Genomic DNA, 18,861 nt, shown 5'->3' on the forward strand with positions numbered 1-18,861 from the left:
CCTTCAGGACTAACACAGTCCTGACCTCCAGAGTGTGTGTGTCGACTGAGCTCCAGACAGTTGCAGGTGATTGGTGAGTCCTGCAGACTCTTCCTGTCACAGGCTCTTAATGGTATAACACCCTGTGCAGAATGCCACAGGTTCATTTCCAGTTCTATTACATGATAAAGTGGCGGTCTCTGCAGTCCTGATCACATCTCACTGTAGACCTGGAAACCCACAACCAGGCTCACTGCAGGCGGGACGTCCTCGGCTGAACGACGTCCTCGCAGTACTCTGCCAACCTCTTTGCTGCCCTCCTGGCGAAGTGCACCTTCCCTCTGGCCTTGGCGACGGCGGTGTACTCGTGGGACTTAAGCTTGGTGTAGTAGTCGGAGAACTTGTTGTAGAGGACGGAGATGGGCATGCCGTTGAGGATGATGCCGAAGGAGATGCAGGCGAAGGCTAAGATACGGCCCAGGTTGGTCTCAGGGAACATGTCGCCGTAGCCGACGGTGGAAATACTCACCTGAGGGGACGACAGAGAAAACCAGAATATACCAAATCAACAGGCAACAGTAAAGTGATCTCTTCTGGTGCTTCCATTCTTGTGTATTTTTATGCTGCATAAAAATCCTAAATTCTCAGGACGGATCTTGGTGTTATCAGGCAGGATTTGCCGCTGATCTGCCTCCTAGTGGATTCACTTTTTAATCCTCCAGGAAAACACAGAGTATGGAGGTTAATATGGTGCCGATGCTGCTCACCTCGCAGCGCACTGGCTGCGTTTCTGTGCCCAAATTTTTAGCTGCTCTTAACTTATTTCTAACTTTTCCTTTTTCTAAACACTGCCAGAGAGTGCCGGGTGCAGTGGCGTCAGAGGATTTTAACATGTAGGTCACAGGGGACAGACAGAAAGCAGGACCACTGACGGTTTTCTATAGTTTGTCATGTGTCCGTCCACTCACAGCAGCCCACCACCATGCGTGCGGCATGGAGGTGAAGTTGGTGTTGTAAACGTCATGCTCCACAGTGTACACCATGGCCGAAAACATGAAGATGCCCATAGCGATGAAGAGTAGCAAGCAGCCCACCTGCACACACAAACACATCTCAGTTTTAACCCTCTCTTCTGATATATCCCCAGGATTGGCTCATTTTACACCAGCTGTAGAGTCGGACCTGCTGGTAGCACTGTCTCAGCGTGAAGCCAAAGGCCCTGAGGCCCGTCGAGTGGCGAGCCAGCTTCAAGATCCTGAAGATCCGCATCAGACGCATGATCCTCAGAACCTGACCCATCTGCCAACAAGAACAAACACAGAAGAACCAATAAATACGGGTGAGACGAAAAAAAGATCTCATCATCACGCCTCCCATCGGCCCCCTTTTACCTTTCCGACACGCGCCACGGTCTCGATGTCCCCCGAGTGCGGGTGGATGTCCTCGTCCTCGAAGTGCTCCAGGGCCATCTGCAGGTAGTGCGGCAGGATGGCGACCAGGTCGACGGTGTTCAGCACGCTGCGTCCAAAACACTTGAGGTCGGGGGTGGACGCCAGGCGCAGCAGGTACTCCAGGGTGAAGAAGGTGATGCAGGACGTCTCGACATACTCGCCATAGAATCTGCCGCTGGGCTGGCCCGACGCCGTCTGGAGGAGGAAATAACCGTGAATAACAGTAGAAATCCTGGTTTGGCTGAATCCCATTACTAAGAATAAATCTACAATAATGTTTTTGACAGTGACACACACCAGCATGGAGAAGCTGGACTGACCTTTGAAAGGCACAGGAGCAGAGATAGTGTATTATTTTTGTTTTGTACAATTTGAGATTGAAAGAAAGGAAAAGAGCACCATGCAAAGGTTTCACCAAGGTCAGATTTTAATTAGCTTGTCAGGGTTACGGCTTGTTGATAGTCTTCATTAGGAAAGGCCAGGTGATGCAGATTTCTAAGCTTTAGAAAAACTGTGACTCCTCAAACCTCGGTCCAACAATCAGCAGCCACGGGCTCCTTGAAAGAGTCATCAGAAGAAAACCTTTCAGCATCAGAAGTTTGCAAAGGAACATCTAAACAAGCCTGATGCATTTTGGAAACAAGTAAAAATTAAAACCCCGATGAGTAAAGGTACGTGTGGAGAAAAGGGGTTCAGAACACCTCTCCTACGGTTAAGCACGAGGGTGGATCGATCAGGCTTTGGGCTTGTGTTGCAGCCAGTGATGCAGGGAACATTTCACTGGTAGAGGGAAGAATGGATTCAATTAAATACCAGAAAATTCTGGAAGCAAATATCACACCATCTTTAAAAAAGCTGAAGGTGAAAAGAGGACAGGATAATGATCCTAAACACACCTCAAAATCCGCAATGGACTACCTCAAGAGGCACAGGCTCTCTCACGGTTTTGCCGTGGCCTTATTGCTGAAAACCTGTGGACAGACCTCAAAAAGCAACGTCACAGAGCTAGAAGCCTTTTGAAAGGAAGAATGGGTGAAAATCCCCCAAACAAGAAATGAAATCCCTGAACTGGCTAAAAAAAGCCTTTATAAGCTGTGATAGTTGTCAAAGGAGGTGTTTGCTGACCATGCAGGGTGACCAAACTGTTGCCTCAGACATCACTTTTTTGCTATTTTAAAACTCTAAAAGTAGGAAATGAAAAAGTAATCTTGCTTAAAATGCTAAAGAAATGAGTCATCTTTAACTTCGTGACTTCTGGAAAACAGACATTTTGACTAAACTTGCCTGCCACTGCGCATCCTCTGTGCAGCTATTCATTGTCTTCAAATTGAAGAGTTGTCATATTGGTCATATTGTAACCACCATCATCTCCTTCTTAACTTGCAGGTAAATAAGCCGACTGTGACAGCAAACCAGTGCAACAGATGAAAGGATGTCAATAATCTGCTCAGAGCACTTCTTCTTACCCCCCCCCCCCCCCCCCCCCCCCCCCCCCCCTTTCTCTCCCTCTAACACACACCAAGTAAAACACACACCTTGTACTGCATCTCCTCCACAGTGTTGAGCGTCATGGCGACCAGCGAGACCAGCACAAACATGGAGGAGGCGACCCCCATCAGCTTAGCAGTGACAGAGGAGAACGGCTTCTCCATCAGGTTCCAGATTTTCCTCCGGGCGGGCCCGAACGCCATGCCGTGAAATAACTCCTCGTTCTCCTCCATCTCCACCTGGAGGACACAGAAACACAGTTTTCTTCTGGAATATGTCATTTCATCAAGGATAAATCACTTTGCCACAAAAACACAGGAACACAGAACACTCAGCGTAGAAAATGCAGTTTGGATGTAAGTCAGAAATGAGGGTTAAAGGTTTATAAAAGCATTTCAAACAAAATGTCCAGATCACAAAACAAAACTGAATTACAGAACTAAAAGCTCAACATCAAGAAAACACAGCAGGGAGGAAACTGGCACAACAAACATGAGAGTGGGACCTCTGTGATGGAAACATCTGTGTAAATCTGTGCCAAGAAAAAGCTTATTCTCCACTCTCCATCTGTCAAGACAGCGGAGCGGTGATTTGTAATGTAGGTCAGGCAGACCCTGAGTCAGCCACAAGATTACTGAGAAAATCTCACAGGTGAAAACACCAACGTGCTGAAAGAGTGGAGCCAGTGGGTGATCACTTCTTCACATTTTTATTTGCAGCACTTTTAAACACATGGAGCCTGGAGGGGATAAAAAGAGTGTGGATGCAGGTATTCAACACCTGGAGGAAAAAACTTATATGCACTGATAAATACGGCTGGAGGCAAGTGAGAAAAGTATGTTTTTATCTTTGCATTGAGCTCTGATGCAGCGGGAGCTGTCCTGATGGAGGGACAAAGACACAACATGCAGCACAGGACAAGTCCTCTCCTCCTGGTCCACGTTAGCAAGCAAGCATGTCCGATCTGTCTTCATTAGCCTGTGTTGGCTAATACTGCATGCTAACTCACATCTCTTTATATGTTAGCAGCTCTGTGAGGCTGTACTGTAGTACAGCGGTGCTTTGGGTTAAATGCTAACATCAGCGTGCTAACAAGCTGGCATTCTGATGTTTGGCATGTCTACCATATGGACCAGTTTGGCATGTTGACGTTTGCTAACTAGCACCAAACACAGCAGGGGGGCACAGGGAGGGAGGTCTGTCTCTGACGCAGTCTGATGATGTCAGACTTTAGTCCCCCACAGAAAGGCTCAGACTGTTCACCAGAACAGCGCCGGAGGATCTGAAGACAAACCTGGACATGCTGATCGTGACTCAGAGATCTGGATCCAGGCTATCTTCAGCAAGTTTTCAGGCTTCTCTCACCTGCAGCCCTTACCCATGTGTGAACTGCACCCACCACCCTACCTCTGCTATCAGCTGCCGCTGTATCTTCAGTTGCTCGCTCAGCTCGTCCTGCCTCTCTTCAAAGGAGATGCGGCAGCAGCGTTGGCTGTTTTTGATTCTGACGCCCCAGTAGTTTATCTCCTCCAGGAAGTTGCGGGGACACAGCTCGTCTCTAATGCATAACACTCCAGTTCTGATGGAGGGGACAGAGACAGGACAACAGGCCCCACAATGTCTCTCAATTCAAGTATTTTCTTGCACAGCACTATTTGTAGTATATGTGTGTGCACAGTATGTATTTCACCTGTAGAAGTTGAAGATGTTGTGGAAGATTTTAGGGTCGCGGTCGAAGAAGAACTCGTTGCTCTGGACGATGTAGTCGTCACACAGGTCCAGCTTCCTGCTGTGGTCCCTGCACGTGGCCAACCGGCCAATCCTGGTCTTTGGATACCTGGCAGCTAAGCTGTAGGGCAAGTAGTACATCTGCAGAAGAGGAAGACAGAGGAGAGAGGAGACAGTGAGCAGTGAAACTGCTGAAAAAGAAGAGCGGAAAGAGACTTGAACGAGCAGGGAACACAGTACGAGGCTTTTCAAAAGCACAGCGAGGGTGAAAACGTATCATAGCTGTGGAGTACAATAGCTGACCTGAAGATAACAACTGTCATTAACCAGTTCACATAAATATAGGCTACTTGACTAATTAACAGTCATTTCATAATCTAATCAGTCTTTCTACTCTATGAAGTCTACTAAATGTTGAAAACAGAGTGAAGAGCTACCATCACAATTGAGTCCATGGTCATGTCGTCTCATTGCTTGGTTTATCCAATCCCAATAAGTTTTCAATTTGGCATAAAAAGAGAAAAGTTACAAATCTTTTACATCTGAGAGGCTGGAACCAGAAATACGTAATGTTTTTGCTGGATAGACTCCAGAGGAAAGCTGGAGAGAGAAAGAGCCTGCAGATGTAACATGCATTGCCAGCAGGTGGCACAAGAGTTACAATTACTGTAGCTATTCCTCTCTTTGCCTGTAGGAGGCGACATCCACATACTCCATCTGCAGGCTGAGGCTGCAGCTGCTGTTACTTTTCTTCCTTACAGGTGGTGCTGGTGATGAAGGTGCGGGTGTATAATTTCAATGACTGACCAGCTCCCCCTGGTGGATAATCTGCAGCCTGCTCGACGTGAGCGAGTGATGAAAGGCGATCAGTCTGGTTTTTCAGTTACCGTTCCTCCAACGTTGATGTTCAGAGTGAGGTGTTTGGTTGGAGAGAGCAGCAGGTGTGAGGGAGACACCGGGAATCCATCCTCCTCATCTTCATACTCAGCATATATATCATAGATGTCTCTGGCCAGATCCTTCGCAAACAAAACAAAACCGATGTAGATGTATGCAGCATTTCAAGCTTCTTTCAGAATGAATGAGATTATATAAAGAAATGATCAGACTAAGATGGCAGATGAAATACTTGGTATGAAATAGAAAAATCATGAGGAATATAAAAATTAAAGAAGAGAGAAAACTAGAGAAAAAAGAAGCAGCAGCCCTAAAAATATCATATAACAGTAAAATTTGTGAGCAGCTTCTTTGATTTATCCATTCACTCACTGATAAAATAATCATTTTTGCTCTCAGGATTTAAACTTGCTCAAGTAAATATTCAAATCTGGGATTTTTACTCTCTTTTGAAGACAAAATCCTGCAAAGTAAAGAGCAGCTTATAGAGCAGTTGGTGCAAATAAACAACACAAGTTACATGAAGTGTCTGACCTGCATGGAGCTCCATGGCTTAACACAGCGGCTGCTGAAGTCCAGATAGTCGGCCGGCTCCGGGACCGCTTGAGTCCGGCTGCCGGACTTGAAGCTGTGGAACAAACTCCTGCTGCGGGCTCTGAGCTGGGTCAACATGGTCGCCGCTCAGTGTGTGTGCGTGCATAACCTTTAAATCAATTAACCTGCATGGAGAGACGTCTGGCAACTCTAACACCACCTACCACTCAAACACACACACACACGCAGAGCTGGCATCTTTCACACAAAATCTGCATCACACACATTCACCTAAAAACTCATACAGATATCAGGTCAACACACACACACAGAAATGAGGTAGTAGTGACTCTCGTCATCTAATGCAGCTGACTGAGATGATCTGGGTGCTATTATCCTCTTTTATCCATCTCATGATCTCTCTCTCTCTCTCTCCCTCCTCCCACTTACTCCAACATCTTATAACTTGACAAATCTGGACATCAGGGGCTGGCCGGGATAGTTTCAGCCAACCACAAATGAGTAGATGTTCCGTGCTTTCCCTGCATGGCCGTGCAGACAGGTGGCAAAACAACGGAACAAGACTACATCCGTGCTACTGAGCCTGTGAGGCTGCGCTTTGAGCTAAATGCTAACAAAGACAATACTACCTCTGTATGCAATTTCCTGTCAAACTATCCATTTGTGGAGATATTTAAATACGCTAGCATGGTTAGAAAAGTTACAGAACCCTAACCCTGGTATGATGCTCCCACCATAGCAGGAACATCTGAACAAAGAGCATTAGATAGAGTCCTAAATGAGTGTCATGTCTTTGAGAGATAATGGGTAAATATGTGTGTATTGAGAGAGTCAGTGAGAACTTCTTGGTAAAGTATCCTGTCGGCTGTTAATTCCTGTAAAGAAATGATGTGGAGGATAACCAGGTTAGACTGATATTACATATGATTCATGTAAAACAATACTGGAAAGCCAGCAAGGCACCTGCTGTGAAACGTATTTTCCATAGAACATAGTATGATTGAAAGACTGTGTTGGGGTTTGGCTTCATTTAGTTTGGTTGGATTTCATGTTGTCAGTGTGAGAACATGCTGAATCATTGTTATTTTGTTTTATTGTACACCAGGCATTACTTAGACCTTCACATCCAAGTGTGTGTTTGACTAGTTTGTCCCATCAAGCAGTCAGAAAGGTGGAGATTAATCCTTGCTGTAGTTAAACAGGGATAATGAACGGATGGAGCCGGACTCGTTCCAAATAAAAGGACTTACCGCCTCGACCCACTTCCTTAACTTCACAAACACCTGTTCACGCTCCTGTTCGTCCCTCAGCTGACGTGATCCGGCCTCGACCAGTCAGGAGCAGTGGGTGTTTGCAGAGATGGAGCCGTGTGCTGGATGCACAGAGGAAGTGGGGGTTTTACATTGAACAGATCTGTGAGGTTTGGGGCCAGGTGATCTTATTTGCAGTTTAAAATTCTTGACCTGCCCTTCTCTGATCCTCGTAGCATTTAAATGAACAGTTTGCAGTGAAAATTTCTCCTTGACCTCGGGTTAGTGGTAGTTTGACTAAATGTTCCTCAATCACTCTTCTTAATAACATTTTTTCAGTCTCTGGGTTTGGAAGAATGTCAAGTTACTCCAAGTCAAAAGGCTAAAGGCCACGTTAAGCCACGAGTCACCAGAGTCAAACTAGAGTTTTGTCAAGTTAAGTCACCAGATTCCCTTGAAGCAGCAACACTAACCAAAATGTCAAAGTGCAGCAAGCAAATTACACTATATGACCAAAATGTGGAGACCTGAACACCAGTAATGTTCTGTAGCCTCCACTCTTCTGGTCTTTCTACCAGCTCTTAGAATCTGGCTGCAGGGATTTGCCTGATTCTGACACAAGAGCAGTACTGAGGTCAAACACTGCTGTTCGGTGATGAGGTCGGGCTCACAGTTAGTGTTCCAGTTCATGTTGAAAGGTGCTGGATGGGGCTGAGGTCAGGACTGTGTGCAGGACAGTCAAGGTCCTCCACACCAAAGTGGGAAAACCATTCCTTTGTTCACATGCACATTATTCAAATAGTGCACTTAAGTCCAGTTTTGAGGTTCTTGTACTTTACCCGAGTACTTTCCTCTGTCACATTTTTTCAATTTATATCACTCTTATATTGTGACTCGTTGGAAATCGGCCTGGTTCATAGGTTGGAAGCCACTGGACAAAGCTACTGGACTATATTTATAAAAGTATCTCAAACAGTGAAATACTAATACTTCCATATTGATGCATCAGTACTAACTATGTAATGTAATATACAATAACATATCAGCCACAAAGACTGTTTATAGCAGGAAGTCTTTTTCCCATTTCAGTACAGTTTGCTGATAATAGGGCAACACTCATGTATTAAGTAGGATTCTGATGTGGTTTCAGGTTGTTGTATTAGTACTTTCACTTGCATAAAGGATCTATACTCTAAGGCAGGCATGTCAAACTCATTCCATAAAGGGTCGTGTGGCTGCAGGTTTTCATTCCAACCAAGGAGGAGCACACCTGGCTGGAATCAATTAATCAGCTGATCTCAGTCTTCAGCTGATAACCAAGTGATCCGATGATGTTGACTGGTTGGCCTGGTGTGCTCCTCCTTGGTTGGAACAAAAACCTGCAGCCACACGGCCCTTTATGGAATCAGTTTGACATGCCTGCTCTAAGGAGCATTTCTTCCACCACTGGGGGCATTGTCATGCTAAAGTTGGAAGCACACAGCTGTCCAAAATATTACTGTAACCCACTGCATTAAGATTTCCCTTCATTAGAACTAAAGCACTACACCAGTCTGAGGGCACCCTTTGGACCCTATAGAAAAGACACGAGTCCATGTTTTGAACAACGTTGTGGATTAGGTTTTAATTCTCAAGTTTGTTGCAAATCAGTTTCTTCACAGATACAGAGCTTTAATAAGTTTTAATAGTGTTCCCCCTCACTGTACAAGGCTAGAAAAAGTTCACAGCAACAGCACACAAACATACAAAATAGTTTTACCAAATTCAGTTGTGTTGTTTTTTTCCCCATTTTTCAGCTTTTTCTTTCTTGTTAAATACATCTGAGCTCTAACCCTGGTACGATGCCCAACCATAGCAAAAAATTGATTTCAAGTCAAATGTATACAATCTTATTTACACAAGGAACATTTGATCAAAGTGCATTGAAGAGAGTCCTGATTGACCGTCATGTCTTTGAGGGATAATGGGTAAATATATACAATGTTTACAAATGCTGTAACCATGGTGATCCTTACACAGCCTTAATAATAACAATAATAATAATAATAATAAACACTGATTGAAAAAAGAGCTTGTAAGAATGCACTCCAGGAAGTACCATTGAAAAGAAAACACAATAAAAAATAAAAACAAATTAAGAAAGAAAACTTACATCTTGGATATTACTGCTCCAACCATGATGGTACATAAATATTCACACATCTGAGCCTGTTGAATCAAAGTAGGCAAGGAATAAAATTTGGACCAAGATCCCCCATGAACACCTCACTCCACCTCACGCTGTCTTTAACACGTGTCACATGGGATACTGACAGCTCAGATCCACTTTTAAATCCAGTCCAGCAGAGTCGATCTGTTCGGCAAGAGAAACACGGTCCTCTTGTCATTCTTCTGGGTTCAGTCTGAACACAGAAAGTCCCAGAAGAGATGATCAAATTGCGGACATTCACCGTGTTTCGCTCATATGCTGTGAAAAGATGATGTCAGACTCCTTTAAGAGGGACAGGAAGCTGTCTGAGGTCCGAACATAACGAGGACCAAAAGGAAAAAAAAAAATCAAAACACTTTGGACGCACTGAGTGAAAACAGTTATGACACATAATTCATTGTAGTATTCACATAATAAATAACATTTCTTCCGGCCATCATCTCCGCAGGTCATAATGCACTTCAGAAGGCATGTGGTCGTACTGTAAGGGCTGCTGCTGCTACGGACAACCGTCGGCATGGGAACGAGGAGGCTCCACGCAACGCTATGTGTTGCCGTAAAAAGCAAAAAGATCCAGACGATCATGATAAATCGTCATCTGTGCTCACTATAGAAATCTGCAGACATAGAGAGGGAGGGAGGGGGAGGAGAGGGAAAGAAATGGCTTCATTAAACGTTGAATGAAGACTGGTAGCAGCTGGAAACTGTCTGTCCAAAGTGAAAACACAGCTACAAACACCACTAAGGTTAAATAATTGACATGTTGCATGTAGTTTGTTGAATTTGCAAGCAAAGGGAAGGCTAAAAACAACAATGTGTTCATTTGGAGGTGTTGCAACTATTCTGCTCTCTTTGCCTTCTCCCCGTCTGAAAGAACAGAGATGTCTGCTGCAGCTGGGAGGGCGCCGGCAGAGGTTTGTGTCCATCTTGTGGCTCTGGCCAGGCTTAGGTTAATCTGTTTAATCTGTGTACAGAGAGATGTGCTCTGTAGACTGCCAACAATGCACTAAGGATTACTAAAGGGCACAAGGTCAGGGTGAGAGCAGAGTTCATTAACATACCGTCTCCATTCGCTCTGTCAGGAGGAAATCATTCATGCTGCACAGCTGCTCAGAAACTCCACAGCACCACATTAGTATGATTTTTTTATTATTATTATTTAAGAGAGTTTGTCGTGAGGCTTCCTTACTGATGATACATTATGTCCAGAGACCGTTTCGTTGTTTACTCACCGCAGGGTAGGTGTGTCCCACGTTGGCGCCGTGCCGGGTTATGTCGATGTTGAGGTCTTCTTCTGTGGTCTTCAGGTAGACGGGGTTGTCAAAGTTCATGCTCTTCTGGTTCTTCAGCTGCCAGTTTCTCCACATCAGGTAGCCGCCCGCTGCCGCCATCGCCAGCAGCACTGAGCGGAGGGACACAGTCACAGTCAGATATTAATTAATGGGTCAGGGTGTGTTTGTATCTAGCCAAGTATCTTGGATCAACTGTTCCCTCAAATTCATGGTTTGCGACCTCAAATTATAAATCATCTCCTCTGATAAATTTCATTTGCCCCCTCGATTTAGTAAGTTATGCCCTTGAACCATCTGTTTCCGGTTAGATTTCTCACTCTTTTCTGAGATACTCTGTCACACAGCTGGACAGTAATCTGTTCTTTTAGCAGGGGAAACAAGGAGAGGAAGCAGCTGCAGCTAAAAGTGGATGCAGTTCTATTACCATAACTACAGTCAAGCTTGGACGATGGCATTTAATTACAACATTTAGGAGGCAGCTGTGTTTGTTTGTATGATCGTCTTGTGAAGTGAACACACAAACACACACACACCAAAATCCCTGTGATCCTCAAAATACCTCATGTGGCAGAAACTGCCGTTTAAAGTAGGGCATTCATTGCTGTACTTCGGTAGTCATCAACTACTTCCCAAAAGTAGTCGAGCAGTTGATTAACTGCGAGAGGTATATTTTTCACCAAATAGCATTGATCAGCTCTAGTAGCTCGAGAGAGCTTCTGAGAAGTTGTTAACAAATGAGCCACGATCTGATTGGACTAAAGCTCCATTAAACTTGTCGGAGATGCTGTTTGACTGCAGTAAAAATGTACTGTAATACCTTACATACTGTTTATTTGACATGGCATAAGGTAGAAAATGACTGTTCAACAAGTCGATGTCAGCTGTGGTAAAGCATTTCCACGCTGCCGTTGAGCATCACATGTACAGCCATGTTTCTTTCTGCATGTCGGCAGCTTTAGCACCCCACAGTGCGCAGTGTTAAAACCATGTTCGACGACACTGACCTGTCAACAGCGCCCGCAGCGCCGCTAGCTGCGTATCTGCTGTAGAAGCATTGCCACTGCTTTATTACTGCACCACGCTAAAACCACAGGTCGACGACTAGTCTACACGACAGAGGTTCTGATAGTCAAACCCCTAGTTTTAAGCAAACTTTAGGATATTCAGTGCACAAGTGAGTGTTTACTTTGATTAATTTCAGACAGACATACATCAAGCCGCGGCCTCAGACTCCTTGTGTGTGTGAGAGTGTGTGTCTGAGTCATTTCTACTCACAGACGGGCAGTATGGCCCAGGCAGCAGTAGACCCTCTGGCTGTGGAGTCCACCTGGATCGACGTGCTCACGTTGGCTTCTGAAAGGTAAAACACAAAACTTTAAACGCACAGCATGTAAGCATGCCCATGAAAATGACTCATGGTCTTCCATCATTCCTGAGCAACACAATAGTAGAGAGAGAGTGGCTAGCAAGCTAGTTTGTCAACTTCCTTCCTCACTCATCAAGGCCTGGGAATACAGTGGGGCTAGGAGGGTCCAGAAGATGGTTAGTCTGTGTGTGCGCTTGAGGATTACTAGAAGTGTTGACCTAAAATGCCTCGGGAGAAGATGACTCTATTTATACATGTGAAACACAATGATCAGAGGGTATCCAGCTAATGTTTGAATGCCTGGTTGTTAAAAATTAATGACAAAAAGTCCAAAATGATCACGCAATAAAAATTCAACCTACAGCAGCTGTGAATTTTAACGAGATTTAGATAAATGTTAAACTTTGTTACAGCACTGTTTCATGTTTGTCCCTGGGTCAACAACATCCAGTCTCAGGTGTTCAGGCAGCAGCTCAGATTGTTTTGTTGTCAGTGACTAGCGAGTAATGAACAGCTCGGCTCAAGCAGCGCTGACTTCAGGACAAAGAGACTAAACATGAGGTTTGTTAACTCGAGTTCTTCCTGTCGGTCAGTCTGCTGTGCTGCCACATGACTTGGTGATGTCGTCAACATGCCTCTCAGCCACGTAATGGAAAAGACACAGAGCAGCTCACCAGCCAAAGCCAACAACATCAACAATAAACCTTGATTAAAAACTAAAGTACATCAGAAATTACAGTTTCGTTACTACAAAATTTCAACTTTTAGATCAAAGATAAACTCTTTCAAAATATAGCTCTTCTCTGTAGAATAGTAACATTTTCCTTCCTGTCAACAATTCCCACGAAAAGATCAAAACATAATGTGTTAGTCACTACATATTTTAGGACTTCCCTGCTCCGTCTGTGGCTCTCAGCCCATTGCTGACTACTGAAAATGTAAATCTTTAAAAAACAGCTTGGACATAGAGTACTTTGCAGACAGTGGATCAATCCAGGGCTTTATTTTGAGTGTCAGTGGGACAAAAGACTTTTTTGACACCTGGCATTCACATACACTCTTGCATGCCTTCACCAATCACAGTTAGAAAATGCAAAATGACGCAAAAGAAAATGAGTCTGAGATTTGCTGATGTCTGCTTCACTGAAGATGTTTGAAGGGTTTGACTTGAATCCTTGTGTGTGCAGTAATACACTAAACACACTTCAATTTAAACCGTAGGTGGAATTTGCACTGTTTGTTAAAGGTTTTGGTGATATGGTTGTTTTGTGGACACTTCCTTGTTTCTGCCACTAGGTGCTGCTCTTGGGCTGTGCTTGCAAATGAACATCTGCTGCTGAAGAGTTCAATGAACTGTGGTTGAATATCCAGATAATCTTCTTCACCAACTAATTCTATAGTAACACAGGAGCGGAACATATCAAACACTCAACACCCAGTGCAGATGCATCAGAAGAACTGCATCACACGTCTAGAAGGGGGAAGTGAGTGGACAGCTTTTTCCAACATTACGGCTTAAATAGAAAATCAAGGGCCAAACTAAGTAAAAGTCATGAGAACGAGTGCTGTAATCAGAAACAAACAGGAACTCATCAGCAAACTGTACTGCTCCTCGTGTTGTTGATTAGGGTCCCTGTTTCTACGTTCAACTCATTCACCAGCTGCATTTTTCAGAGGATTAGGACAAGGTTAGTGAGCAAACACTGGATTCTAGCACAAGCCCACCAATCACATTTTAAACCTTATGAGCGAATGGTTACAGGATTGAACAGACAGACACAAAGCACATACACAAGTTAGGAGTACCTAAACTACAGCAAATACCAGCAGTAAGGAGAAGTGACTGAGGTCCAAGCAGATTAGAGGCATTTGGATGCTTGTTTCTTATTCCAAACATCTACTGGCATGAAACACTTGAAAACAAACATATGCTTGAATTGTGACATTGTTGGTCAGGAGGATTTGGCCACCCAGGGATTTAAACCTTGGGCCTTTACATCCACAGTGACAGGGACCTACCGAATTCTTAGAAGTAGCAGTGAAAAACAGATTTGAACAAATGGGTGAAGGGCTCATATGAATAGATTTGTCTGGACCTACAGACAAAAAAAAGGAATTTTGTTTCTGAAAAGTTACAGGTCAAGTTTGTTGTTATAGTGCCGCCATCAGGCCAATTTATTTTGTTGTTGTTGTTGTTGTTGTTTGAGTAGTGGGTGAGATTTCCAAATAGGGCTCCAGCAGATTAGACCTTTAATAAGTAAACTGGCAGCAGACTCTCTGGTTAAACTCACTTCAGTAGCACACATGAAGTGAGATTAATGAGAAACATAAAGAAAGCATAATCTGTTGTTGGGAATGCAAACAGCACACCAGTGGAGCAAGACATATGTTTTCAAATGTTGAATCAAAGTCAGAAGCAGTGCTGAGGAAAATGATTTATTAATAAAAAGACTTCAAGATTATGTTGAGTGTGCAGACAAGGAGCCAGCTGGGATGGAATTACCACTTGAATACCTCAGGTTACTTCACCATGCGTTACAAATTAAGTATAAGCAGCCTGAAATCAGTTATCTCAAAAAGCACCAAGGCCTGAAAGACACCTGAATGTGTGACAATCCAACAAGAAACACCAAACCACAGACAGAAGCCATGATTACATAAACAGCTAGACAGGATAAAAGTCATTCAACCCAGGATATTACAAATGTCCACAGGGCACCGTGGACACAGGAAGAGGCTTCACCATTTCACTTCAGCAGGAGATTAATAAAAAGACAAAGAAGTAAAATGAACTGCAGCCAAAAACAATTAAGACTCAGATGATCCCAGTTTAACAATTAAAACGGAAATACACCTCCTTCTTCAGTGGTAAGGGAGGAGAGCAGTCACTGTTATTTAACCTCTGTACAAAGCCTGAGCAAAACATGCTTAAAAGTGAGTCACCATCCCAGAGACGGGCAGAGAGAGAGCAGGCAACAGCTGACGGTTTTACCTGAGGGTGGCTGTATTAGAGCTTTCCCATCATCCTTTGAGGGACCTTTGGTTGAAGGGTCTGTCACAGAGAGAGCCAAGAGTCATGCTTTTGATACATGAAACTGAAAACAAAACGTTTTCTAAAAGTTGTCCTAGTTTTAAACTGCACTCATGTAGGCCTTCTTTGAATATAGACCGGGTCCCAGGAGATTAAACTAGTAAATAAATACTCGACAGATGAAAGTGAGATCCACTTTTCTTCAGAGAGAGGGAAGCCAAGCTAATACAAGCTGAGATAAAAGACAAACAGTCATGACACCCTCTACAACACAGTACAGAAACAGCAGCAGCATTACAGCTTCACACAGAGACAATTCTTACAGTGCTCCTGCTTTGATACAACAGTTAAGATAGAAGTCAGACGCACACAAATGCTGCCAGCATTTAAGAAGCAATCAAACAGTTTAAAGCTAGCGTACGTTGTGCCCAGTAAACAGCATTGATCAGGAAGTCCCTATCAGCATCTGTACAACCAGTACAGGCAGCTGCAGCGACGGTAAAATCCTTCCAGGCTCATCAATACAGCCTTGATTAGCAGTGGCAGCAGAGTGTTGCTGTGTTCACTGTAAAATCACAGGGCTGCTAGGTCTGCTGTGTAGGAGTTGGATGCATTCATGCTGACTGACAAACAATACAACATTAAGCACAGTCAAACTGAGACTAAAGCTGTTTCCAAAGCCTTTCACCACAGCAGACAGATTACACTTGTACTGACTAATTTATTTATTACTCGATCATCAGAAAAATTAGGACAATTTTCTGAATCGATGAATTAATTGAGTAATTTATCGAACAAAATGCCATTAAAAGAGAGGTCCACCAATGTATTATTGCACTGCGATAACATTGTTGGACTCCTGCTGGACAGCAGAACCAGAAATAATGTCTTTTTTATGCCAAAACCTGCCGCCTGCACGACAGATTCAGGTGTATTGTGTTAGTAGAGGTAATGTAGTTGGAGCCTCTAACCTCAAGCACAGAAAAGGAGCAGGCTGTAGAGGTCTGGTAAGCTCCACAGCCCAATAAGTTCACAAGGTACATTCACAAGACCGTTGAAAGGTACGTCTAAAGGAAACCAATAAGGGACTAGAAAGGATTTGTATTTGATTAGCATATTTGACTTGGAATTAGCTTGGATAAAATATTGACAGAGCCCAACCCTAACTGTAAAAGGTTCAATCTAAAAGAGTGTTTTATAGATAAGTCGGACTAATGATGACAGATATGTTAGGAAACAAACTGTGGAACTCAGTGGAGTCACTGGAAACATTCTCCATTTCCTCTGAAAGGAAACACACCCCAGTTGCCTCTAAAGGCTGTTATATGAATCCCTCAGTGGTAGTTTCAGGTTCAACTCTGAAGTGAACAGCATTGCTTACTACTTTCTTCAGCTAACAAGATTAGAGCCAACCAAAGCTGGAACCACACAATGCCCTATTCGTTCCTATTCGTTACAGCTGCAATGGCTGTAAAATGGGATAAATATGTTAGCTGGAGGTTTAGTAAAGACCAACCAGGCCTTTGGCTAAAGCCCAACTAGGAGGAAGGTGGAGGAGCATTCAGCAAGTGACAGGCAGCTCTCTTAACCCCTCCCACGCTATTCTCACTTTTAAATAGTACCAGAAAGAGAAACAGGCATGTAAACACAGCTGTAGCAACAAGAGCGTGCACAACAACTTGCAGAAGCACTCACTCTGTCAGATACACATAAGATTCTCACGCCTGGATATAAACCGTGTGCATGGATTCACATACTCAGAAACACACCCAGGAACTGCAAGCATGCACTCGCACACTCTGCAGGAATAAAGACGCTCACAAACTGCATAAAATTGAGTGCACCACCCTGCCAGTCAGGGTGGTGCATTCAGCCACCACAGCAGCTGTAAAGAGCCTGGAGGCAGCTCCAAGTTCGCAAACAGCCCATGAGGAGGTGAGTCAGGCTGCAGGGACGTTCACTACATGCAGCCGTTACACATTTCTGCAGACCAGGCAGGCTGTAAAACCTGCTACAGAGCTGGCAGATTTTTATTACCGCAGAGAGAATTTTTCAATTTTTCAACCGAAGTGCTCACTGAACAACATGTTGTGTGAGTTTGATTAGGATAGATTAGGTTATTACTGCATCAGTTAAATCTGCGGCTCTACTTTATAATTCAGGTCAACAAGGCAATGTTTTTTTTTTTTCAGTAAAACCTTGAATACTACAGCTTCTGCATGACTACAACATGTGTTGTAAATCACTTTTGGGATTGAATATTTGGGAAAATGTATTTGAGCAGCACTACTCAATAAGTGTCAATTTTTACAGCAAAGTTAGGAACGGTACTTTGAATATGAATAACAATATATAAATAACATCCTCTTAAATGACTAATGTCAGCACTAAAAGCCTCTCTGCATTTGAGGCTGGTCAGACTTCATTTACTAAAAAGAGACACCTAAAAATTAAACTAATTTGACGAATAAAGTACAACAAGAAACAGACACACTTGAAGTAGACATACATGGAGTAGTACTGCATACAAAGATATGACAAAGGAGGACAGACAAAAAGCAACCTCTCAGTTCTCACTTGGAAACCAGAGGAGAGTAAAGAAGCCCCTACGAAAACTGAACTGGCCAACTAGGCAGACTTTCATTCAGAAGGGCAGGAGGACGCTGCTGCAGAGTTGTCAGGGAGATGTTCCAGTACTTTGTGTACACCAGTGTCTAAGACTACAGTTTGAGTCCAATTAGGGAGTATGTGCACTGAATTCAGCTGTCAGGTTCCTATCTGACGCTTCTTCAGTATGAAAAGGCTAATCTGTGAGAGAGGAGCCGGACAGCCCAAGACAAAAACAACCAGAGCGAAGTAGATCAGAGAGAGAGAGGACAGCGTTCCCCAGCAACCTTTTTACAGCACAGAAAAAGACTGAAGGAGGACAGTGCCACAGTTTCAATTTTATAAAATGTTAACCCCCATCCATCCATCCATCCACCTCCTCCGCTTATCCGGGGCTGGGTCGCGGGGGCCCCCGGATAAGAGGTAATATGATCAAGCCAATACTTTTGTCAATGTTTTACCTGAGTGCTTGATGTTCTTTCCTTGTTATCGACTACATACAGCAAGCAAAACATTTAGTATTAAGTGCTAAGTAGATTTTAAAAAAACCTAGTGAATGTTACCAGAAATCATCTTTATATGAAGTCAGTTGGAAAGATGCGAATGGATGCAAACACATGCAAATTCGTGCTGTGAATTGCGGCAAAGACATTTCTGTACAACTTGAACATGTTTAAAGTTGTGAATGATTTGCACTTATCCTGAAGCTGTTGACTCCATTTGATGAATGGACACAGATAAGAGGGGGGAAAGGAGGGAAACTGGAGGAATATGTATAACTGGAGAACTATAAGGTTAGACAACAAATATGACATGGAGTGCCCTAAGGGTCCTTGCTTGGGTCTCTTCTGTTCAGCCTGTGCATGCTCCCACTAGCTCAGATTGTGTAGAAACAACATATTTGACCTTAATTATGCGGACGATACAAAGATTTGCATAATAACAAGTGACTACAGTCCCATTGAATCACTAAGCGAGCTGAAAAAACTGCATTGATAAGAACTAAAT

General features: G+C 43.7%; 2 protein-coding genes across 3 annotated transcripts in view; both read right to left on the bottom strand.

The window, feature by feature from the left end:
• Positions 1-229: 229 nt before the first annotated feature.
• Positions 230-6,215, bottom strand: kcnv2a (potassium channel, subfamily V, member 2a). Its single transcript, XM_041960776.1, has 9 exons — positions 6,078-6,215; positions 5,534-5,665; positions 4,609-4,787; positions 4,326-4,497; positions 2,966-3,157; positions 1,371-1,625; positions 1,162-1,278; positions 948-1,073; positions 230-508 (listed from the first exon to the last, which is right to left on the bottom strand). Exons 1-9 carry the CDS (start codon positions 6,213-6,215, stop codon positions 230-232), a joined length of 1,590 nt encoding a protein of 529 aa, XP_041816710.1.
• A 2,809-nt stretch (positions 6,216-9,024) lies between these two features.
• Positions 9,025-18,861, bottom strand: part of vldlr (very low density lipoprotein receptor) — a 64,168-nt gene continuing 54,331 nt past the window's right edge. Inside the window, exons 17-20 of one of the 2 annotated variants that reach the window (XM_041960832.1) lie at positions 15,208-15,267; positions 12,125-12,202; positions 10,790-10,959; positions 9,025-10,174 (exon numbers count right to left, since the gene is read on the bottom strand). In XM_041960832.1, coding sequence (XP_041816766.1) covers positions 10,139-10,174; positions 10,790-10,959; positions 12,125-12,202; positions 15,208-15,267 — 344 coding nt within the window. In that variant the 3' untranslated portion in view covers positions 9,025-10,138. The remainder of the gene's footprint in view (positions 10,175-10,789; positions 10,960-12,124; positions 12,203-15,207; positions 15,268-18,861) is intronic. The other variant, XM_041960833.1, reaches the window with a different exon arrangement.

Source organism: Chelmon rostratus, chromosome 19 (assembly GCF_017976325.1).
Source record: "Chelmon rostratus isolate fCheRos1 chromosome 19, fCheRos1.pri, whole genome shotgun sequence".
In the NCBI taxonomy this organism is placed as follows: Eukaryota; Metazoa; Chordata; class Actinopteri; order Chaetodontiformes; family Chaetodontidae; genus Chelmon; species Chelmon rostratus.

Coding starts and splice junctions, on each gene's coding strand:
- kcnv2a (XM_041960776.1), bottom strand. CDS start 6,215: ATGTTGACCCAGCTCAGAGCCCGCAGCAGGAGTTTGTTCCACAGCTTC. Junction 5,666..6,077: donor AGCCATGGAGCTCCATGCAG/GTCAGACACTTC, acceptor TTGTTTGCGAAG/GATCTGGCCAGAGACATCTA. Junction 4,498..4,608: donor AACATCTTCAACTTCTACAG/GTGAAATACATA, acceptor CCCCTCCATCAG/AACTGGAGTGTTATGCATTA.